Here is a 24,312-nt window from a genome sequence, read left to right on the forward strand (position 1 = left end):
AAAATACAAGAAAGGATTTGGATTTATGAAACCACATCCCTTCTGAATGTGATATGTTAACATACATACTTAATTTGACCCAAAATTTGTCAAGCATTCCTAGTATGCATAAAAAGGCATTTAAAAGCTTGTTGAAATCTTGAAGAAAGAATTATGAATTGTTCTAAATTGATCTCCAGCAAACATGGAATTAATTACAATGATTTCTTAAATTAGTAAATAGTACTACTAGTCTACAAACAAAGACCATTAGCAATGGCCTTATTCCTTTCTAAATTTGTAGTTTCATAAACAGGAAGCTCCACTTGGTATCTTCCAGCTCCAACTATGTGATCTAGCTCAAACAGATCAGAACTTGAACAACTTAGAGCATCATCATCATCATCATCATCACTCTCCTCACCATGATCATAGGAACCTCTAAAATCAAATTGATTATTCTTACAAGAATTTTGATAACCCTTCATAAGAACATTTTCTTTAACCTTAGCAGAATTCTTCTTCACCTCCTTAATTGAAGACACTCTTGTCATCTTTCTAACACTAGAAACTGGCAACAAACTTGGATCGTTTTGAGAATCCTCACCAAGGATCACACTAACTGGGTAGAATCTCACTGATCTTTTCCCTTTTGCTGAGGAAGAAGATGAAGAAGTTGGGGTTTTGCTCATGCAAGACCTTCTTGAAAAAGAAGATGCAGAGGAAGAGAAACATGGGGACTTGGATTTGTGGTTGAAATCAACATCTTGTGTGGAACCAGCATAGCACATTTTGGCTTTCTTCATGTTCCCGGCGTTGAAAATTGAGCTGAGGAAACTTGCTATGCGACTCGCCGGTGAAATTGGTTGCTTCACTTTCTGGTTCAACTCACCATAGATTTTCAATGCCTTCAACTTGGTCCTCGAAAAACCACCACCTCCACCACCGTCACCCTCCCTCTTCGGCTTCTGCGGTTGCTGCTGTTGTTGTTTCTTCTCTGATTTGTGTCTTGGTTTTGATTTGTGGGTGGTTGTCTCTGCTTCTGAGGATGAAAACCCTGCCCCTGAAGTGGATTCAGAGGAGCTTGAAGTTGTGAAGTGCGAGCTTTGTGATGAGCTCTGCTTCTCCATCCAATCTTCAATCATCACGGCACGGCGAAGATTCATCCTCTCCTTGTTGCCACTTTTCTCTGCAATATTGGCACAGTGGGTTGAATTGCTCTGTTTTGAAATGCTCTGTTTTGGGTTGGTAGTTTCATTGAAGAGACCCAGTTGTGGATCTTCATCCACGTTGGATTTTGATTCATCGATGGAGCGACAAATGGCGTCTAGGAGTGTGGAGGAGAAGGATGGGGTTCTTCTCCTTTGTGGGAACCCTTCTTCTCTAGGCATCATCTTCTCCATTGAGTAGTAGTGTGTGGTATTTGAGGTTAGTGCATGAAAACAGAGTCTCTGTTATGGTAGAGAGTGATGAGGATGAATTTATATAGAGGGAATGGTGGGGGAGAGGGAAGAGGGTGCGTGCGTGCTGGTGATGAGAAGAGTGAGGGTGGTGATGAAGAGCTGTAATGTTGGGGCAGAGAATGTCAAAAGCTGCAAGAGGCATTTAATAGAGGGGAAACTGGATCATGTGAGAAACAGAGAAGGAAAATACTACTGCGTGTGATGAGAGAGAGAGAGAGAATGGAGAATTTTGGTGACAAGTGATGACAACGTGGGTTGGGATTATGTGTTTATGTGTGTCTGTAGGCAAGCATTGTTTTGTGTTTGTAGCAGCCTATATGTACAGCTTTAGGTGAACATGAGCATTAATGGAAAATACCATCACACGGGAGAGGGAATTAGGGCTAAATGACTTCGAGAGATACCTAAAGATTGAACACTTCTCTTCGGAAAATTGTGTATTCAATTATTCAATTATCGTTATTACGATATTGGTGAAGGATTTGTCAAGATTTCTCTAAACAACATGACATGTTGTTTAAGACACATATTTAGTTCAAAATGAGCTCAATAGAGTAGCTAAAGAGTACTCTTTATTGCTTATAGAAGTTATTTATCTCTTCAATGTGTATACTCTTATTAAACGATAAACGGCTGACCACAAAATATGTTTCATTCTCATGAGTAATCATTGAACTTTCAACCTTATAATTAAGGAATGAGATCACAAATCACCACACCATACTACATGCTAAACAAGTTTAGATTATTAGAGAAAAGTTGTAACTTTATAATCTTTAGATTCGATTATAAAGAATAAATCTAGTGCAAAGTGACATATTTTTATGTCCTTTCACTTTTTGTTGATGTTTTCTCATAACAAATAATCTTAAATTATTTCACCCCATTTCCTTGGTTGTATATTTTTCTTCCACTTTTATTGTCTCGGTTTTCTTTGAGGAATCAGGAAAAAATTAGTAGTAGTTTTCTAATGAGTATATCTTGTATTAGTATATGAGTAATGATATATACACACCTCCTTATTTATATACTTCATTTCCACCTATTTTTATTTCTATTTTTCTCTTCTCATCATCTATCACATCTTATATTTTTTCTCTCTTACTTTTTCTTTTCTTCCTATCTCTCTCCTTCTCCACCTCTTTTCACCTCAATATAGAGGTGTGGACAAATAATTATTGTTAGTATATTAATGCATGAGTAATGAGTAATGAGTATGTTGCAGTTGGAATTTGGAGAAAGAATAAGAAAAAGGCGCACTAGTAACAGCATGCATGAGGGAAGGAATTGTTTTGTGTGTGCGTAAAAAGTTGAAAGTGACTACCGCGCGTGCGGCTCATCTTTTTCAGGCCTCATCCTATTCTTAGCTTGCTATTTTTATATGGAGTTTGTATCATTTGCCAACATCATTTTCCTTTTCTTTTTCAAAGGGAATCTTACATAAATCCTCCTCCATTTCCATTTTGTTTTTGTTTTTTTGTCAAATGCACTGTGATTAACAAATCAGGATTTCTCAATGTCAATGATAAGCACTTCACACATTTTCCATTTTTTCTAAAGGAAATTACCTCAGGTTAGGTAAAATCACTTTAGTTTTTTTAACTCAAAATCACTTTAGTTTTAGGTGATCTAATAATATTTCCACATATATAATGAGTCAGAACTTCCTAAGATACATTTTAAAATAATTTTGATAATAATATTTTTTTGTCGAAATAATAATATTCTTAAGTTGACCAACTTCTCAATAGGCTAACAGAACTAAGTCATTATGCAGGTTAATGGCCTAAGTATTATGAATGATGTGGGATTCATTGGAACCTTAAGTAGTTTCCAAATCCAATAAGTTATTTTTTGGTCCAAACCCAATATTGAATCTTTCTTTTTGTTGACAGCAACCCACCTAGTCTCATTCATTGGAACCTTACATAGTGTTCACCTTCACCCACTCTACGTGGGCTGCTCAACCTGAATGAGAAAAAAAAAAATTTATGATAAAACGGGGATAAAGCCCAAAAACACAAGGGACTAACCCCTCACATAAAGAGTATTACAAACGTCAAACTTAAAAGGAACTAAACCAAAGGCACGAAGAGACTCAAAAACTCTAAACTGGGGAATCAAACTCATCTCATTCTTATTGAAAGCATCCGCATGTGAAAGGAATTTGTTTGATATTTGGATTTTGACCAGCAAATCTCCTCACATCAGAGTTATGTCAGTGATTAATCTATCTATACTAGATACAAAACACAAGCCCTTTAGAACGACAAAATTCCGACGTGGCGTTCTCCCAGCAACTTGCCACGCGTCAGCTTCTCCCGCTTCCTTTCAAGGCTGTTACGGTTTATTCTTCCCTGCTCCCTTTAATGCCGTTAGCTTAGCTGTAAGGGATGTATATGTTTATTAGCTGGGATAAATATGTTTTTCAAACTATGCATATTTCAGATCATATACAAATGTTTGCATATTATGTTTGTATAATATTTCTCCCGGTTGAAAAGTTTTATCCACGATCTTCCCAGTTCCCACTGCTAGCTAGCTGTCTAGGATTCTTATGTTTCTCCCACTTTTAAAATTTGAAATTTGAAATCCACCTCAAGTCCATTTTCACATACTGTATTGCTCCCGGTTTGTGTTTTTTCCGGCTATATATAAATTAAGAGCAAGGCTTTCGGATCTACCACACCCATCCACCAACACTCAATTGCTTTCCCACCTCCAGCCAACGCCTCCTTCATCATGTGTGAAGCCACACACAGCAACTTCCAAACCCCGGTGCTTCCGAAAAATCCATCGGTAAGATCTCCTCCTCCTCCTCCTCCCTTTTGCTCATTTATCTTTGACCATTTTCTACTTTCAATCGTTTTTTTGTTGTTCTTCTTCTCCTTTGTTTTCATATATCAGAACAAGAGAGTGAGAGAGTGGGAATTGTTTTTATGCTCCACCCACACCTTCCATGCAAGACAAGTTTGAAGATAATGAGGTGGTGTAAATTTGAATTGATGAGTCCCTATTTTCTGCCAGATTTTAGAACTTGAATGTATAGTTAATGATATACATAAACAGGAAGAAATATTGATTTTAATTTTTTGAAAACATGCAACTTGCCTTGATTTTGCTTTCCAATTTAAGCCTCTCTTTTGATTGGGATGTATCTTTTTTTTGCTACATGATGCATGCAGGTGATTTTTTACTGGGAAAAGAGAAGGAGGTGGATGGATGAATGTTAACGAGAAAGAGAACTCTCTGGAATTTGGAGAAAGAGAGTGGGAGGTTGTGCGTTTCAGAATTAGCCTATGTGTCTTTTGTCTCTAGCTTTTCTCCATGTTACATTTTACTATAATTTATTACTAAAAAATTATTAGCCTTTGGTTTTCTTCATGACAGTTTCATAATAAAACTTGCTTCATTTTTCTGTTGATAACTGCAAATTGCTATATTCTATCATAGTTAGTTAATCTATTATGTGAATGGGTTATTCAGTTATTAGGAAGTTAGCTAAGTATAAAAAAAGGCGAGGGAATTAGATGTTTCATGACCATTATTTCTCTGAGAATCTTCTCCTTGAATGGCTATGTATCTTTAATAGGATTAACACTAGTTTTTCTTCTGCAGTTTGGTTTCAACTGTAAGGGAGGAACAAGAGGGCTAGAAATAAAGCCATAACAAACACAACCACCACTACAATGGTAGTGATAAGCAGATGGTGTTCCTTTTTTTTTTTTATGTTTTTGAACTGAGGGTGGGGGCTGATGCTGTTGCACGGGTTGCTAACAAGTTATCCACATAGACCTTGATTTCCTGTTAATTTGCACTAGAAAAATTAGCTTGCAAGGCTAATTAAACTGGTAGTATTGTACAATAATGAGTTTGTAAGTATGAATTGACTGTCATTGAATATTCTAATTTAATGATTTTGCTGTCAAAAGCTGAAGGACATATTGTGTGTTTGATCTCATCTTTAGGAGCCTTAGTATTAAGTCTCACTGATGATAATTACTTTTAGTTGGTTCTGTAATTGTTTGTGTTCATCATCAAGCCCGTGCTTATATACTAATACAGCTGATGATCTTCACAGGCTCAGGGTTGAGTGTGCCCTGTTATTTCTTTATGCCATGTTATTTGTGTTCATCATCAAGCATCATGTGTTCATGTTTAATACTTCAATCATATAAAATTGCGTTCTTTTAGAAATACACTGCTTTGAATTTTTGACTACTGAATAGCAATTACTGTGAAGTAGTTAATGCATTTGATATTGTTGTCTGGGGTGAGTTCACAGAACAATGGTGTTGAGATCATTCATCCTGCAACACACTTGCTTCCAACATACAAATTGTGTGTCAAACCTTCTTTCTAGCATTCCCAGCAGAAGGAACTTTCACTGAAAATTAGTAGAAGGGTGGGAGTTTTAGCAGCCATGTAAAATTAATTCCACCTTCTTGCTTCAGAGGAGTGACTTAAAATAGCCACTTCTCCATAATTAAACTTGCAAAAGCCAAATATAAGGTCCACACAGTAATCTATTTGGTCTAACATGTTCACTTTGAATTTAGCTTAGGATAGAATATAGTCACAAGAATTGACTTATCTATTTCAGTGAAGTGCACTGATTTATGCTCCTATTTTCCCTCTTCAAATTAAAGCATACACAAAAAAACGAATAAAAACAAGACAATGTTCAACTTAACAGAAGATATGCATAATCTCTTTTTTATATTATTCAATGGTTTTCACCATTTCGTCCTCAATATAAGTATCCTCATCAACTCTCTATTTCATATGCACAAAGCTGACTGTTTGATTTGGTTTTCTTATCACCGTCCTTGCATTGCACGGGATGATATGAATTGTAATGATACAACACGTGGAGGACGTGTTGACATCAGTGGTTCAATAATTTTCAACATCTCCACTCTCTGTCCTATAAATATATAGTGAACCATTGTGTTGACATCAGTGGTTCAATAATTTTCAACATCTCCACTCTCTGTCTTTAGCTTTGTTATAAGTTTTTGAAAAATAAGGTTTCTTTTATCCCCTTTATCAATTAAATTGTGATTTTTATATTTATTATCAACATTGAATGTGAAACACAAGAGTAATGCACTGAGCCAAAAACAATGGTAATTAAAAGAAGAAATTTCATGTGAATAGACATAAATAGATAAGTGATAGTGGCAATTAAAAGAAGAAATTTCATGTGAATAGACATAAAAGAGATAAGTGATAGTGGCAATTAAAAGAAGAAATTTCATGTAAATAAACATAAAAAGATAAGTGACAGAATCAGTAGTAGTGTTAATGATAGGAGTAGTGACATGAAGTCCAAAAATAGATGCAAAGAAACAAAGTGACAAAACTCACCAATGATGGTCATGCTTGCCCCCTCTAAATTTTTCCTTTTTTTACTGTTCCGACCTCTTTTGGTTTCTGGATTAAAATAGTTGCACTTATGCTCACTGATGAATTCTTTCTGTTTTATTATGATAACTCAAACTTGACTTATATCCCGTGAAGATAATGATTTGTATTGATAACATTTACGACAACTGAACTACTAAAATAATAGATTGCTTCTGTCAGATGGTATGGTTTTAACCAACTTGCTTAACATTTTTATTTGGTAATTAAGGATCTTATTAGATTGCTTTGATGCAGGCAGAACTTGCTTGCACATGTTTATGAATATTTTCGCGACGGTGAGGTTTACAACTGGCTCTTGAGAGGACCAACTGGAAAGAAAGTTTATTATAAATTCTCAGTGTTCCTTAGCCTACATATGCGAGGTTTGGAAGGGGTTGGAGAACCTTATGCACATCACATGGATTGAAGGAAGGGGAAACGTTAACTTTTTTTATTTACCAGTAAAAAAAATTGGTCTTATTGATGTACTTTTTTTATTTACCAGTAAAAAAATTGGTCTTATTGATGTATTAAATCGACATTGAGACCCCATAGGATGCCCTGTAAGTTTCCTGTCAAGTTATTGTTCGCAACTGTTGTATTTTTTTCATTGATTGGTTGGTGTTTTAATTTACAAGCAATGGAGTGTGTTGAAAATACCTTTTATGCATCATATAATAAGTTAGATATTATGTACTATATATGTAGGAAATATGTTGTATTAAATAATTTCTGCTCACATACTCACCGTGCAAAGCACAGGTTTATATACTAGTGTTTGTACAATCAACCATTCCATTAAATAAAACTTTTACTTTCAAAAAAAAAAAACTAATCATCCTTAAGCCTTAACCTTTTCTTCTATCTTAATCAATATGTCACCACAATTGATAGTTGCTAGACTAATTTATCGTCCCGCCATTTTTTCGCTAAGTAAGAGATGGACTTCCATTCACTAGACACATCATTGTATGATTTTTCTAAACTCATCATAAATTAGGAAATAGGAATTCTATATAATAATTATTTTCCATTAAATTATCACAAATCCGCAGTAGCAAACCAATTTGCTTAATCCGCCAACACCACCCTCCGCCAGAGCCTCCTCAAAACCCACGGCGGACTCGACTTCACCGCCTATGGCTCCGCCATTCAACACTGCGCTAACCACCGCCTCCTCCGCCAGGGAAAACAGCTCCACGCCCGCCTCTTCATATTCTCCGTCACCCCCGACAACTTCCTCTCCTCAAAGCTCATCACCTTCTACGCCAAATCCAACCTCCCACGCGAAGCGCGCCGCGTGTTCGACGCAATTCCCCGGAAGAACACGTTCTCCTTCAACGGCCTTTACCGCCACTTGCTGGACCTCCTCCGGCGACGCTGGAATCTCTCCTGATAGCTTCACCGTAACCAGCGTCTTGAAGGCGATTGCTTCGCCGTCTTTTTCGTACTATAAGCCGGTGAAAGAGGCTCACTGTTTTGTTCTTCGGCGCGGGTTGGAGACCGATATTTTCGTTGAGAATGCGTTGGTGTAGGTGTGGTGAGATTGGGCTTGCGAGGAAGGTGTTTGATGGAATGCCTGAGAGAGATACCGTGTCGTGGAACTCGATGATTGGTTGGTGGGTATTCTCAGTGTGGGTTCTATGAAGAGTGTAAGAGGTTGTACATGGAGATGTTGAGTGTAGGGAGTGTTGTGCCGGATGGGGTTACGATTATGAGTGTGATGCAGGCGTGCGGACAGTCTAAGGATCTTGTGTTGGGAATGGAGGTTCACGGTTTTGTGAATGAGAGTGGGATTGAGGTGGACTTGCCGTGATTGCGATGTATGCGAAATGTGGGAGTTTGGATTATGCTCGAGAGCTGTTTGAGGAAATGAGTGAGAAGGATGATGTTAGTTATGGGTCAATTATTTCAGGGTACATGGCTTACGGGTTTGTGGTCAAAGCCAGGGATGTTTTCAGGGGAATGGAAAACCCTGGATTGGATACATGGAATGGTTCAGAATAACTGGTTTGAAGGGGCCATTGATTTAGTTCGGGAAATGCAGGGGTCTGGTTTGAAACCAAATGCTGTCACACTTGCTAGCACTATTCCTTTGTTTTCGTATTTCTCAAACCTGCGAGGGGGGAAAGAGGTGCATGCTTATGCCATCAGAAGGTGTTATGATCAAAATATATATGTGGCAACTGCCATTATTGATACCTATGCGAAGTTAGGGTTTATTCACGGGGCAAGGCAGGTTTTTGATCAAGCACGAAGTAGGAGCTTGGTAATTTGGACAGCTATTATTACAGCTTATGCAGCTCATGGAGATGCTAGTTTGGCACTTGGTCTCTATGCTCAGATGCTAGATAGTGGAATTCAACCTGATCAGGTGACATTAACTGCTGTATTGACAGCTTGTGCTCATTCGGGACTGGTAGATGAAGCTTGGAAGATCTTCAATACAATGCATTCAAAATATGGCATTCAACCCTTGGTGGAACAGTATGCCTGCATGGTGGGTGTTCTTAGTCGAGCTGGAAAGCTTTCAGAAGCAGCAAAATTCATTTTCGAAATGCCAATTGAGCCAAGTGCTAAAGTTTGGGGTGCTTTGCTAAATGGGGCTTCTGTCTATGGTGATGTTGAAACAGGCAAGTTTGCTTGTGATCATTTGTTTGAGATTGAGCCTGAAAGTTCTGGCAATTACATAATTATGGCAAATCTGTATTCATGTGCTGGGAGATGGGAAGAAGCTAGTAAATGACAAGGTTGACAAAAATATACAAAAAACAATACTGGTGATCAGTATCGATTCTCTGATATTGGTAATAGGTAAATATCAGTAACAAATAACACATGTAAGTCATCAATTATTTATACGCCAATTACCAATGTGAAAGCAGTATACAAATGTTGGTGTATAAATAACATAGCTAAAGTAAAAAGGCCATAATTTTGCATAAAAGAAGCTTGCATAATAAGATTATAAGTGCCATCCATGAATTCGCTGTCCTAGTCTGTCATGAGATGACACCAGCATTTGACTCTGACTCAAGTCAGTGACAACTAGGGAGTACATATGAGCTTGAAAAGCAAGCGAGAGAAAGGATTATCCCTCATGCGAACGTGCGAAACTACTAGACAATGAATGGTGAGATCGTTAGTGAAAGAAGGACCAACGATTATCCTATCCTGAAGAAGGCTGTGTTAGTCTTCTTTGAAGATCAAGACTTTTCGACAACCTCAGAGATGCAATATCATCTCCCTTTAGGTGGAGTTGGAGGCAGGTGGAATGATTTTTTGCAATATAATGGAACTCAAAGCCTATTACATAGGTTAAACTCATACTCACTGACTACACGAACTGCATACCAAGTCATGAGCGATAGCCAAGCCAAGCCGTTCTGAGCTTGCATGCAGAGAAGAGCGGAAATGGGGACTCAAACCGAGGCGCAATGTAACTAACTATGAGAGCCAAATCTCTATTTATTCTAACATAAAAATGAAGGGATTGAAGAGAGGCAAAATATGCTCACCAAGAATTTAAGTCTCACTTTATTTATAGTGGTGGTCTTGTAATGGTGACATTGATGTGGGAGCGTAACGTTAGAGATCACCTCCTAGGAATATGGGATTCCTAGCTATCTTCTTGGCCAGCTATCTTACGGATGAACTTGGTCATTTGGATAGATTAAATTCTAAGAGAGGAGGAACCCTCAGAGAGATGGAGAAGTTGTGTCGAGGAGGAAACCTCTGTTAGGGGGGATGGAGGCAGTCAAAATTGTGTTCTCTCTAGAGCTAATGGCACTAGATTTTAAATGGAGTATCAAGGAGGCTACGATATTCAATTGAGTTTATGATATCAACATATAACATTCATAGATTTGGGTATATAGATATGCTAGTCCATTTAAGCTCAACCAGTGTTCATTTAAGGGATCAAAGATAACCCACAAAGCTAATGAGCATGCATGTTTATTCACTCGCGTCCAACTCACTTAGCTCACGAGTAACGGGCTGCACCCAAGGTTTATTGAAAAATTATTGGTAACTCTGGTCAGGTGGTTTTAAGCCAATCTTATACCAGAAGTATTGGAAAATAGTGTAAGAAGATTGAGAGTCAATAGTCCAAAAAGCCTTCACAACAAAATCGTTGGAGGATTCCAAGACAATTTCAAGCACCTTCTTCGGGCTAGGGTCTAGGGCATTCGAGTACTCATTCGCTTTGTTACGAAATAAGTAGCGGTTCGTGCTGGGAGTTGGCATTTCCAATAGAACTAAAAAATACATGCATACCAATGTCAGTTACCATGATAATATACCATGGAAATGACGAATAGTGTGTGCATAGGAGTATATAAGATAGTCATTGCATCACTATTAATGAGCTTACAAGCTTTTCCTCCCATTGAGACATGCAAGTTTATTCATTTGCGCAGGATAGCAGATATCTGAGTGAAGGAGTTGCAACAGATATATAATCTGAGTAATGAGTATATCATTCTCTGTATCCAATTTCAACAGCTTTATAATTTACACCCATCACTTATAATTTTGAAGAAAACAATTGCTGCTCATGATCCACAGGTATCTCTAGCTAATAGAAGCTAAACTTCCTTCCCTCATCCAAGAGGATAACCGGGTTGCATGAAGGCGAACACGAGGGTCTAGGGGTGCATATAGCATGAGGTAGAGGTGCAAGTAGCAACAATTCTGGGTTCTGATCGCTAAGCAAAACAGAGATTAAACATATCAATAAGCAACACCACCTCCACACATTTTGTGAAGAATTAGCAGCAAACATTAAAGCATGTTTTGGTAAGTTTCTTTTATATCATAATGAATTCTGAAACACATAAGCTACTTACAGAAACTTGTCACCAGAATTGATTCTGGTTTTAGAATCAATTGTAGAAAACCTCACAGGTATTGTTCATGTATTCTGGCGCGATTCTCTTCCCACCATAGTCTAGCATGCATTTCTCCAAATTTTTCTCGACTGCACCACATATGAGGAAACACCAACAAATGAATTTCATACAGTTCAACAGAATACGACATCAAAAGTAAACTCAAATGCTAAGAGGGAACTGTCTAGACAAAAACATTGATGGAAAAAGTACCTGAACCTGACTCGTTTGAGCTCCCTTTTGCCACTTGGGAGAACTCTGATGGTAATGTAAACCCCAGGTTCATGCTGCTCAACCCATTCAGTGTCCAGGTCACTGGCATTGCTAAGTGATACGTCCTCGGAGTGATCAGCTTCTCTAGACGAGCTGCTTCTTATAGAAGCATCCATTGATGATATATCAGTCTTAGCAGCACTTATGGTGGAAACCTCTGGGGTTGAGCTCATACCGTTTGAATCATGGTAATGCCGAGACTGCATTGATTGAAGATCAAAAGAATCTGAGGATGAGTATCCTGTTCCCATCCCTGTTGGGCGATATAAACTACGAGGTAACATTTCCCTCGTCAGTGGAGGTGTGACAGGGCTGTCTTCTATCGATTCACGCTTTGAACTCTGCATTCGACACACAAATGGTTGGAGTGCATATGTAAATATAAGTTATCAACTTAAATAGTAATAATAACATTCGTTATGCATAAATGAAAGGTGCCTGGAATAAACATTTGGCTCCATTAAGATTATAAAATTGGGAACTACCTAAATTCAGAATTTACCTCTTCTTCAGACCTTGCTGGAGTTGGAAGGGGGAAAGCTTGGTGATTAATCCTTTGAACATTGTAAAGTTCCATGACCTTGTCATAGTTCTCTTCCCACCATCTTTGAGCTTGCCATTTGTTAAACATCTCACGGCTATACATGAAACATAGAGCATAGTTCAATTCACTACCCATCATATGAATTATAAATGAGAAGAGAGCACTGTGGCTCATAGAACCTGAATTTTGGAAAAGAGCATTGCAAAAATAATCAAAATTATTTACCAGAAGAAACACAATTGACAACTAAATCTCTATACAGATGCTATTGTCTTTGACTCTATGCTGCCAACACCCCTTTCTGTCTTCATCTTTTTTTTCACCTTTTTCTTTTGTTACTAAATGTTGGGTAGAATGGTGAAACAATAATTCTTCATGTCACGAAGATAATTGAGCTTTTTTAACATGTGTACCAGTGAATGGAGTGCAAAAACATCCAATTAATTCTGATTTGTTGTCATCATGGTTATGTTAGTTTGTTGACCAAATATTTGTAGATGAGTTTTCAATTCTTAGAGGTGTATGACACTATTGCCAAATATGCTAGATCACTCAAGCAGATGCTTTTGACAAATAATTCTCACATGAATAATGAAAAAAGCAAACCCATCTTCTTTGTGTGAAATAAAGTTATTCCAAGGCCAACATTGACCTTATAGTGGAATTGTCTAAGCAATCAAAAGCAGGTGGGTCCAAACTTTAGCATCATCTACATTACAAAACGTATCAAACAATGGAATGATTTAACGTTTCACTAGGTTCTAATATTAGCTTAATACCACTCTATCCCTTACATTTTTGAGGTGAAATACAGGAAGAAAAAAAAAGACAGAGAATCATTTATGCATTGACCTACCCACCAGCAACATATTGGTAGGGATTGCACCACAAGTCATAAAGTAGGACCAAAATTCACTAAAGCCAATAGTGCTTTTATCCTGCCATCAGATTAAAGAAAGACAAAAACACTACAACCTACGTTATCTATATAGCACCTTGCAAGGTCCCCCACCCCACCTAACAGAGGTTCATATTTTGTCTTGTTATATAGTTCTGGAGTGGAAGATTATTTATGGGAGCACTCCCCAGCAAATTGCAGATTAAATGACAAAAACTGTCATCAAAGGAAAACAAAGGCACAGAGAAATTTAAAAGAGAACAGAAGAGCTTCCTCCGACCAGATGACAAAACCTGATTTAAAGTTGCCAACAAAGTTAACTCTGTCCCACAGCAGCTTCCAACCACAATTAGTTTTCCTTTTGGACCCACTTTTGGCTTGGGATTGCTTTGGCAAGGGCGTGAAATAAAATTACAGGGAGGGTGTGGGACCACGTAATCCCTTTTGTAAATACAGAGGAGGGTTAGTGCTAATCACTTATGATAGCATTAGGAAATTGGACTTAGGGTGCTCTAACCATAAGGGCATAGTGAAATGGGGGTGAGCATAATTGAGAATAGTGATCACATATAGACAAGGCTCAATCCTATTATTTCTTTTCCAATCCAAGTTTCATTTTGAGAAAAACAAAAGACAGGACCTGAAGTTCTAAAATTTGGATTGTTTGCTAGAAACTATGTGTTGGAAGATCATCACTTTCCACCATAATCAAAGCATGCATCAAAGGCTCACAGACTTACATGGCACTAATGAGACTTGTAAATGCTTTATACCACAAATAGTCTCCTTAATGAGTGCATAAAATTTGGTAAAAAGGACAACACACAATACTTATTTTAAATCTAACTTTTAACATGTTTATGGCCCAACAAAACAACTTTGACATCACATTGTCATTCCTTTTCCAGTCACTTGTCTTCATATATTTTTCTTCTTTTCCTATCATGTCACACTTCATATCTCTGAATTCTCCGTATTCTATTCCTATATCTAAAGGTGAAGATGTAATAGGTGTGAACAAAACATTTTCCAAACAAAAACAACGAATAATGTAATACTTTTTACTCACTAAAGTAAGGAACAATTTATGACTCATACACAACAACCACCAAAGAAAGTTAGAAGTATCAAATATCTATCAATTTAGCCAAACCTCATCAATACTAATGAAGAATTAACAATCCCCATCAGGGTTGCAACTACCTACTCAATCCTTGTTCCATATTAGAAAAACAACATGTTATATATTAAGTTAACCACCAAACAATACACATAAAACAAAATGTATAGTGACTTAGCTATTAATATTGTGCTCTTCCACTAGTCTTGGTTCAATATGTATAAAAAATTAAAACTCAAATAAACTATAGCAATTTAGTTTGAAAAAAATAGTTCCCATAGTTAATATTTTTATATATATCCTACTAAATCATATAGTTCATGTTCCTAATTTGACAAGATGAACTCCATATGAGCCCATATAAAACAAATAGTAAATTATATTATATTACACACAAACTATATAGTAGTATATTAAAAGTATGAAAAAGAAAATAAAGTAGATAGAGTGTGAATCGTTTCAGAGTGACAACGCAAAAGAAAACCACACCATTATCACTTTACTATGCCACTACCCGGGAATACCTCAAAACGGCACCGAAAGCAACGAAACGACACAGTGAGAGAGAGAGAGAGAGAGGGGTGGAGGTAGTTACCTGAAGCGTATCCGCTTGAGATCGTTTCCGCCACGCGGGAGCGAAACAAAGGTGATCAAAACGCCGGGCTCCACCTGCGCCACCCACTCCTTCGGCTCCTCGTCCTCCATCAGCACCACCATCCTCCGCCCGGCGGCGGAGGATGATGAAGAAGAGCACGGCGTGAGCTCCCCGCTGGAGATCCCCTTCAGCCTCGCCTCCATCTCCTTCCCCCACCGGACCCGCTCCGAGTCAGACGCTCCGGGTCGTGTCGGCGGTTGCGGCGGCGCGCAGGGGGTGCAGTGCTTGTACGCTCCGGACGCCTTGAGCGCCATGTCCTTAATCTGATCAGTGAGTGACTTGACGCCATGATGATGGTGATGACTCTTTGCACTGTTGTTGTTGTTGTTCACTGAGTCAGAATCGTCGTCGGCGAGTTTCTTGGGGCGAGTTATGCATGTAAGCATTTTTGGTAAAAGTGGAAGAAGAAGAAGAAGAAGGTGAGGTTGGTTATGTGGTTGGAAAACGGTGATGAGAGATGGTGATGATTGAATGAGGAAGGAGGAGGAAGATCGAGGTAAAGGTGAGATTAAGCGCCATGCGTAGCAGCGAGTTCGATGAGAGATTCTGTGGAGGAAGAGGAAAAGAGAAGAAAAGAATTGAAAATGGGGGCTGAGACTGAGTGTGTGTACGTAGTTTCTGAAAAAGTGAAGGGAGAGGGACCATGTGTTCCCTCTTAGGCTTGGGGTGATGGTGGATGCAAGTCTTGGGCTCAGCCCATAAGCTTGTAATGAAGTGAATTAGTCCAAAGGAATTTTTGTAGCCCGATTTAGTGGGCTTAAATATGTTTTTAGTTTTAGTCATCGTGTTTCAAAACGTCGAATATTGACTACTTCAGGCTCATGCGTTGACTCGGTTAACAAAATCGCTATGATGTCTCCATCTAACCTTATGTCACTTCATCCTTAATATGATTTGATCATCGTAGTTGGCCGACGACTCGGTGTTTTCTGAGGGTTTAATGGATTGCAGTAGGGTCATCTTTTGGGGTTTGAGATGGTTTAATGGATTGCAATGGGGATTGTCTCTCATTGTTGCAGGTGTGGCTAGAGTGCAAAAAATGAAACTATTCAAGAAATTATATAATTGATCTACCTCTTTCAATTAATCACAACCTTTAAATATGATGATAATTAAGTGAGTTTTGGCTGGAGGGATATTGGAGGAGGAGTTGCAAGAGAGGACTCAAACTCGAAAGGTGGTGAGGTTTAGTCTAGGTAGATTGGTTAGGGGAGGGGCTTGATATATGGAGGTTGTTCTTTTTGAGATAGACATAGATAACCTCCTCGGTCTCAGCAGCGGAGCGCACTCAAAAGTGGTGTGAGAATGTGGTGATGCTAGTTGTAGGCATCACCACACTCATGATCCCACCATAATTCTTAAAATTTTAAATGCACAATTTTTCAGGATAAAAATGGCATGTTATATTAAGTCTTTCTCTCTCTGCATTCTCAGTTCAATTAAGAATCATGATCTTCTCATGTTGAAATTTATCATTCTTAATTTAAACAAAGTAAAAGATATCTACCTCATTCCTTTTCTTCTCTTTCTATCATACAAACAACCTAAAAAATCTATTATGTTTTTCACCTCTTTCTCTCATAAACCAAAGCATACTAAATTAAGTTTTGAATTTAATAGTTTTAACTCAACAATCATCCTTATAATTTGACTGACGTTTTTGTTTATTTAATTTCTAAATATCATCGTTGCAGAAATGTTACGATGATAGACTTAAACAAAAACTAATGATATTTAGTAGTCATTTTCATTTATAGGATAATTATGGATTAATTACAATGTGTGGTTGCATAAATTACTTAAGATTTACTTTGGGTTAAATCACCTACCTCAAGTGGTGCTTATAGAAAAGAAAAAAAAACCTAACTCAAAGTGGTTCAATAGTATTTTAACATGTGTCTTATAAAATTCAGCTTAACTAAAATAGTTTTACCTTATATTTACTTGGCGTCTATGTCCGTCTATGTTTAATTGAAATGCATGCAGATTTTTAAAAAAAAGGACAACCTCTTAATTAATTAATTAACAAGTGTTTTCCCAAAAAAGGAAGGGGAATATTTAAAAAGTAAACAAACCAATATATATAGGTCATCGTCCTTCACACTCCCAACTCAAGTAAACAAAAAGGAATAGTCTGATTAGGGTTGCACGTGGGTTGGGTTGGATGAATTTTCAGCCTAATTAAGATCCAAACCGATCAAAACTGTTTGGATTGAGTTTGGTTGGATTTTGTGAATTTTCACCTACGAATCCGAACCAACCCAATCCGACAATCTTTGGGTTGGTTTGGATGGATTGATTGGATCGTTATATTAAAATAAAAATAAATCTAAAATATTGAAAAATATTAAAAAACAAGTATTTCAAGTATCTAACATGCGATTACATCATAAGCTCATAACTACTGTCTACACACATCTATACAACAACACATAACTAAACAAGTACTTCAAGTTTTTAAATATGACAAGTAATTACAAACAAATTAGTCTCTAAGTCTCATAAAAATCACTTAAATAGTATGACTCCAAGTCTCCATAAATTACTTACCCTACTAGTAGGTTAGGTAAAAATTAAAATTATTAAAAATATATATTAAATAATATATTATTATTACATGATTGGATTTGGGGTTGGGTTGGGTTGGATGAATTATTACGAAATCCGATATCCGATCTAAAGATGATTGGGTCGTCATAAAATCCATCCGATAGATTCGTTTGCCCAATTCAACCCGCATTTTTACCATTAAATCAAATTGGATTGAAGGATTTATTGGGTTGACCCGGCTCATGTGACCCTAATTGTGATATTCCAAAATGAGTATACCAGAATATAACCTAGTAAAGCAAATATAAAATAAGCAAAAGAGAAGGTATATTCACAATTAAGACAAGGTGGTCTGCCAAATGTCACCTATCTAAGGAATCTAGCTAGAAGGTGGAGGACATCTTCTATATAATACAAGTCACTCACAAGGTCAAATATGCAAGTGTAATTAAAAATATTTACATGAGACTCTCGTAGGTAGAGCGTGTAGTGCTTTTTCAATTTTTCTATCTTGGATTAACTTTAATATTATGAAATTTCCCTTAATTTCTCTTAAATTGTATTAGAAGTTAAAAATTAGTTAGTCTGTTTGCTAACTAGAATTAGTTTGTTGATTAGTTAGTTTTTCACTTGCTCTCTGTAGTTATAAACTTCAGTTACATTAATTTCACTTGTATATACTATCCTCATTACTAATTAACTGTCCGAAAAAAAAAAATTCATTACAAACCTCCCCATCTTTTTCCCTCTTTACCTTACCTTCGTCATGGATTTAACATTCATATATACCTTAAAAATGATTGATAAACCACGGTACAGTATCAAACACCTCGGACAAAAAGAGTTTTTGTATTGTTTTTCATGGTTTTCACTTTGTAGTAGTCTAAAACCGCCATAAAAGTGGGTGTCCAGACACCTCGGTGGTTTATGAATCACCATTAGTATTAGTATATACCTAGGATATGAGTGCAGGGCACGTACAAGACATGCGCGTGGGGAAGCATGAAGAGTGAAGAACGGCTAGGAGGTGAGTTATTGAGTGATGAAAACGAAGAGGCAGGCCCAAAGGTTGGGGAACTGTGTTGATGGCCCACTTGGAAAGTTACGGTAAAACTAAAATAAATGAATACAGACAAGACAAATGTGAAGAGACAGAAAGATCTGTGACTTGTCAATGAATCTTAATCTTAATTTAATGGTGGAGCCTGTGCTGTTGTTGTTACTTCCTTCTTAGTTACACTTACTGTGTGCACTGTGCAGTGTATTCAATTATCATCATCGGTAAGTAACTAAGACGTGTTTGTTTCTTTGAAAGCAAAGTAAAATACGTGTTCGTTTCAGCTTAGCCAAAAGACCAATAACCAAACACAGAGAGAGAGAGAGAGAGAGAGAGAGAGAGTAAAGGAGAGAGCATTCTAGAGAGGTTCAGTGAGATTATTAGTGGATGTGTATGTGTTCAACAGAGGGAGACATGTTCAACTTCAACCCAACACTTGAACTACTTGCTTCTCCACACCTTACCAGATCCCAAAGGTACCCTCTCTCTCTCTCTCTTGTTTTATTCTGCTTTATCCACTCCACTATTTTGGTTTTCTTTTTTAGCTTTGCATCACCATTCATGCCATTTTTTTTTTTTTAATTCTTTTTTTGTTGTTTGGTGCTTTTCTTTACCATGGTTTTTGATTTATTTTATGTGTGTGGGATCCAAATAGTGAGTGTTTTCCATTTGCATGTGGAGCTGGTCATGTTATTAAGGTCACTCACTGCTTGTCTTAAGATTTGGAAAGTAGTTTTAGGGGTTCTGTTCTGCTCATTGTGGATGGGAAAAAAAGTTTATTATTTTTGATTTAGCATATGCCTTTTTAAGTCCTGTGGGTAATGTTTGTGATTTGTATAATTTCGATAAGATCAAAGACAAGTGATGAAGTGAAAAGGGAATTGCAAATTTCTATATTTGGGGCTTGGTTGATGTCATGAATGGACTTGAAGATTCAGACATAAAACCTTGAATTCAAGTTATGATTCTGATTAGAGATTTAGGTTTGCTGGTGTTGTAGTCAGTTTATATAATTCGTTTGAAGATTTTGAGAATTTAAGGCTCCAATGCAAGATACAGTGTACTCAAGGATTGAGGGACTTAAATGTTTTCAAAGGACTAATATGAACATGGAATGAGAACTTGGAGTTTGCAAACTTTATTAAGTGAAATCAAAACTAGCCAAGCATGCATGGCTTTTTTTCCTAGTTTGCAGTTATGGTTGCCTTCTATTGCTCTTGTGAGAAGAAGAGGATGAACACATCTATTTTGTTTTCCTGCCTAATTCTAGATTCCGTTCAAATTTCAGTATGTCCTTCTGATTTTAAGCCAAGTATAAAATTTGAATTTAAGGGATTGTATTAGTGACTGGTGTTTGAGGCTTTCTCGCCTTTCTCTATTCTAGGTATGTTACACTATACATTAGTGTTACTCTACATTTATTGTGGTTTTCCATGGCTCGATACATGTTTTGCAAGAACTTCTAAATGAAGAAAGTAGAATGTCTTCTTTGATGAGAGCAGATATGCGAATTGTCATACGGCTTATAGTTTCCATGTTTTATAACTTCTATTGTTTAATTTCTGGTTGAATTTTATTCGAGGAAATGCTGCCCTTTGGTTTTGTTGGAGCAGAGTGCTCTGTTTTTGGTTCGAAATATGCTATTTTTGGGTGTAGTTTTTATGTGTTTATTTCCTCCGGAACAAATATGAAGGGCAACTGGACAGTTTCATTTTATAAACGAGCTTGATTTGATTCTGTGTAATGTTATGTAGGATTTATTTACCTTTGCTTTCCTTACGCCTGATCTTTCCCCCCCTTTGTAATGAAGTATCTTTATTGATCCCTCCCAAAAAAGAGTTAAAAAACAATGAATTTATAACTATACAAATTTTATCACCTACTTTTTCTTGTATTCAGGCAGGATGAGTTTCAGTGAATGGTTTCATTTTGATTCCTCGGTATTAATAAGCTGTGAAATTGGTTGAAGGATAACTCCGCTCTTCTGTGTCTATTCCTATGGGTGGCTTGCTGATTTGAGTATGAATGTGTTCTTCATTTGATGACTATATTTGATCTTTTCTGAACACATTTTGTTAGATTATGTCCTTATTTTCCCTATGCAAGGATATTATGGCATCATTTGATTCGTATAGGCCAAGACCTAGTGGAAAAAGGAAAAGATGTTGTTTGTTGTATTTCCTCCCCTTTATCCATAAGGAATACATGATGTATTGTAGTTTCTAAGGCGTGTAAATACGTTTCGTTCCCGTCCTTTGTGTTCCTCTTATATATCATGTTTTGCATAACTTCTTTTTATTCCTTACCACATTTTTACCTCTGGGCCTGTTTAATATGGAATCATTCTCTCAGGTCAAGATCTACATTTTAAGTAATGGTTGCGTTGAAGGTTGCATGAAGTCATTTCTCTTTATGAATCATTCTGAAACTGAGCCCAGTTATTCACAAGTTGATTGTAATAACTCAATGGTATGTGAAAATGCTGTGTTTTAGATTAATAGCTTGCATTTTTAATGACTAACAAGTTGTTGTCCATCCAATTTCAGGCTCATGCTCCTTATCCATATGGTGAACCAATTTTTGCTGGTCCATTTGTTGCTTATGGACCACAGGATGTTGTAAGTGTGATCTCTAGTACATCTTTTTATAAATGCCATTGCTGTTTAGATGTATTTCTTTATGCTTGCTTTTGGCAAATTAAAAATTTTGTAGCTTCTTTTATTGAAGGGATTTTTGGTTCCATTTTAACTTTGTTGTATAATACTTGATAATAATGTTCCTTTCTTTTGATATATTTAGAATCAACCCCAAATGTTGTTGCCTCATATGCTGGGATTGGCATCCACTAGAGTTGCATTACCACTTGATCTTGCACAAGATGGACCCATTTATGTCAATGCGAAGCAATACCATGGTATACTGAGAAGGCGACAGTCACGAGCAAAGCTTGAGGCACAGAACAAACTCATCAAAAGTCGTAAGGTATGCTCCATAGGATGTTGATGCTTTGAACTCTCTGCTTGTGTCATTCAAGAGTTGATATAGCACATGAATATGCATCAACAACTTTTTTCATGTTCGGAGCAGAAAAATATCCCTACACGCATCCTACCTTTTACAGCATGGCATGAATAATCCTTTTTTTATTTATTTTTCCTGGGGGCGGGGGTGTTACGACATCTTAAGGGTTAATTTTAAAATTTACATAAGTTTAACTAAAATGGACCCTCCGAGGGTGAATGGTTCCATCCTAGGTGAAAAGGGTAGAATTTGAAAAAGCATGTGCAACAGAAAAGAATTGCATGTTAGGCACAAGGTAAAATTGTTGTTTGCAAGGGTATGTATCTCTTTTTAACATTTAGAAATGAAACTGCAATTAGTGCAATACCATAGAATTACATGATGCATTTGAATTATATACCAAGGAGTTGCCTGCTTTTATGAATCTGGTTTGGACCAAAAGAAATGGTGCTAATCCAACTTAGTTTACTCCTTGAATTGAATGCAGCCATATCTTCACGAGTCTCGGCACCGCCATGCTTTGAATAGGGTTAGGGGGTCTGGGGGGAGGTTCCTCAGCACGAAACAGCTTTCGCAGTCTAATGCAGAATTTGTCACTGGTGGGCATTCTGGCTCTGTCAATTTCAGCAGATATCAAGAGGATCCTTCAGAGCTGGAAAGACATTCCTCAAAAACTGGAGACAATGCATCTTCCATCACAACCTGCTCTGATCGGACATTTTTATCTGGTAATAGTGTCAATTTTAGGCAGCAAGAGCACATCTTTCTGGGGACCTCTGCAAACATGGGTGGAGCACCACAATGCAGTGCGGGACTCACCTTCGGTGGAACAAAGCAACACGCTTCGGTTGTCCGGTGAAAGATTTAACCTACCAAAATCTATTTCATCGGTTCGGCAAATCATCCTTGGCTTAATCGGTTTGGTTTCTGTGTTTTCATGCTTCAGTCACTTCAGTATGTTTTCTCATGTGTTCTTAGTTCTTACAGACATGTCTTTTTGAGAGACTTTACAGTCTGCATTAGCACTCGGACCTTTCTTGTTCCGTTCCTATGTGATCTGAAGTTGCTATTGATCATTTTGAACTAGATTGGAATTGTTTCTGCATGGAACTTCAGTTTGTGACCCATATATAACTAACTTCTATGGAATGTGAAGACTTTGAGGTATAATAGGCATGTTTTTACTGGTTTGGTTCATGTTTGGGAACTGTTGACATGTCTGAAGTGTAAGCGCACCAGTTTTATTCAAACTAAGCTTCTAGTTAGTGGTTACTCGCTCACATTTTATAGGGGGTTCTAAATGAACCATGAGGGTCAGTGAGATTATTTATAAATAAATGGCTTAAATATTTTGGAGGTCCATGAAATTGTATGACGTATGAAAATAAGTCCCTGAAAAATGTTTTTCCGATTCGGGAACCCTGAATTTTTTTTTTAATCTAAATAAGTTCCTACCCGTCTTATGTGCTTATCTCTTATTTTGCACAATCATCAATTCTACGTGGTTTTTTTATTTTTCTTTTATTACAGATGTATTAATCAATTATAATTAACAAATTAATCTTGATCAAAAAACAACATTACAAAATAAAACTTAATATGATAACTAACAAAAATAACAAAATAAAACACATTTCTCATCTTTATCTCTAAAAAAAATTAACGCCTTCTACATTGTCTTCTTCTTCTTATCCTCATCCACCTTGTTCCTCCTCTTCTTAACCCAAACCCAGAAATCCTAACCCAAAAACCAGAAGATGAGTTGGTGGTGGTGGTGGATTTGGGTTTTTGGTTTTAGGTGAGGGTGAGGGTTGATGTTGCAAGAGAAGGTAACCCTAGAGAAGAAGAGATTGCAGAAATTAACCATGGTGGGAGCAGCAAAGAAGGATCAACCGCTGGAGAAAGCGTATCCTGTCTCGCACAACCGCTCCCTCACCCCAATCTTCGAAGCAGATTCGCCCATGTTTCTGATCAAGAGAAGAAGAAGAAGAAGAAGAAGAGATCAATGCCTGAGAGGAAGTGGATGCGCCAAACAAAACGGAGCAGATCGGATGCGCCTTCTTATGCCTCACTCTGCCTCTCCCTTTCTTCATTTTCTTGTTCTGTGGTGGTTGAAGGTTTTGGTTTGGGGAACAATTGTGGTGGTTGAAGGTTATGGGTTGGGGTTGGGGCGGTTGATTTCTGGGCTTGAAAGTGTAGTTTGGTATTAAATTTCTTGAATTACCATGTTCTATTTTCGTTTGCATATATGGGCTTTGAAAATTTTGGGTTTCGGTTTGTTGTTTTCAAATCTGAGTTTTGGTTGTGGCTGGGTTTTGGAAGAGAAAGAGAGAGGAGTTGGATGGTTTGCATGGAGGGAGTGGTGGAGCACGGCTTGACCATGACCGGTGTTGGTGCTGAGGATGGTGGTTGTGGGTTTTGGCTTCAGAGTGGTGGTGGTGGCTTGAGGGT

General features: G+C 37.4%; 4 protein-coding genes across 4 annotated transcripts; 2 read left to right on the forward strand and 2 right to left on the reverse strand.

Moving 5' to 3' along the window:
* Positions 1-151: 151 nt before the first annotated feature.
* On the reverse strand, positions 152-1,813 carry LOC130726857 (protein BIG GRAIN 1-like C). Its single transcript, XM_057578179.1, has one exon. It carries the CDS (start codon positions 1,380-1,382, stop codon positions 234-236), a length of 1,149 nt encoding a protein of 382 aa, XP_057434162.1. The 5' UTR covers positions 1,383-1,813; the 3' UTR covers positions 152-233.
* A 6,113-nt stretch (positions 1,814-7,926) lies between these two features.
* Positions 7,927-10,019, forward strand: LOC130725554 (pentatricopeptide repeat-containing protein At2g37310-like; the record flags this gene model as incomplete). Its single annotated transcript, XM_057576772.1, is given in 6 exon segments — positions 7,927-8,201; positions 8,203-8,382; positions 8,384-8,465; positions 8,467-8,656; positions 8,659-8,845; positions 8,847-10,019. Coding segments are annotated over 6 exon segments (1,665 nt in total), but the record flags the coding sequence as incomplete, so codon positions are not given.
* A 1,162-nt stretch (positions 10,020-11,181) lies between these two features.
* LOC130723169 (protein Brevis radix-like 4) lies at positions 11,182-15,888 on the reverse strand. Its single transcript, XM_057574125.1, has 5 exons — positions 15,174-15,888; positions 12,519-12,654; positions 11,957-12,357; positions 11,702-11,832; positions 11,182-11,560 (listed from the first exon to the last, which is right to left on the reverse strand). Exons 1-4 carry the CDS (start codon positions 15,617-15,619, stop codon positions 11,754-11,756), a joined length of 1,062 nt encoding a protein of 353 aa, XP_057430108.1. The 5' UTR covers positions 15,620-15,888; the 3' UTR covers positions 11,182-11,560; positions 11,702-11,753.
* A 3,168-nt stretch (positions 15,889-19,056) lies between these two features.
* Positions 19,057-22,947, forward strand: LOC130726043 (nuclear transcription factor Y subunit A-7-like). Its single transcript, XM_057577254.1, has 5 exons — positions 19,057-19,316; positions 21,193-21,309; positions 21,387-21,458; positions 21,640-21,822; positions 22,349-22,947. The coding sequence occupies exons 2-5, from the start codon at positions 21,235-21,237 to the stop codon at positions 22,718-22,720; spliced, it is 702 nt and encodes a 233-aa protein (XP_057433237.1). The 5' UTR covers positions 19,057-19,316; positions 21,193-21,234; the 3' UTR covers positions 22,721-22,947.
* Positions 22,948-24,312: the final 1,365 nt, after the last annotated feature.

Source organism: Lotus japonicus, chromosome 6 (genome assembly GCF_012489685.1).
Source record: "Lotus japonicus ecotype B-129 chromosome 6, LjGifu_v1.2".
NCBI classification, from domain to species: Eukaryota; Viridiplantae; Streptophyta; class Magnoliopsida; order Fabales; family Fabaceae; genus Lotus; species Lotus japonicus.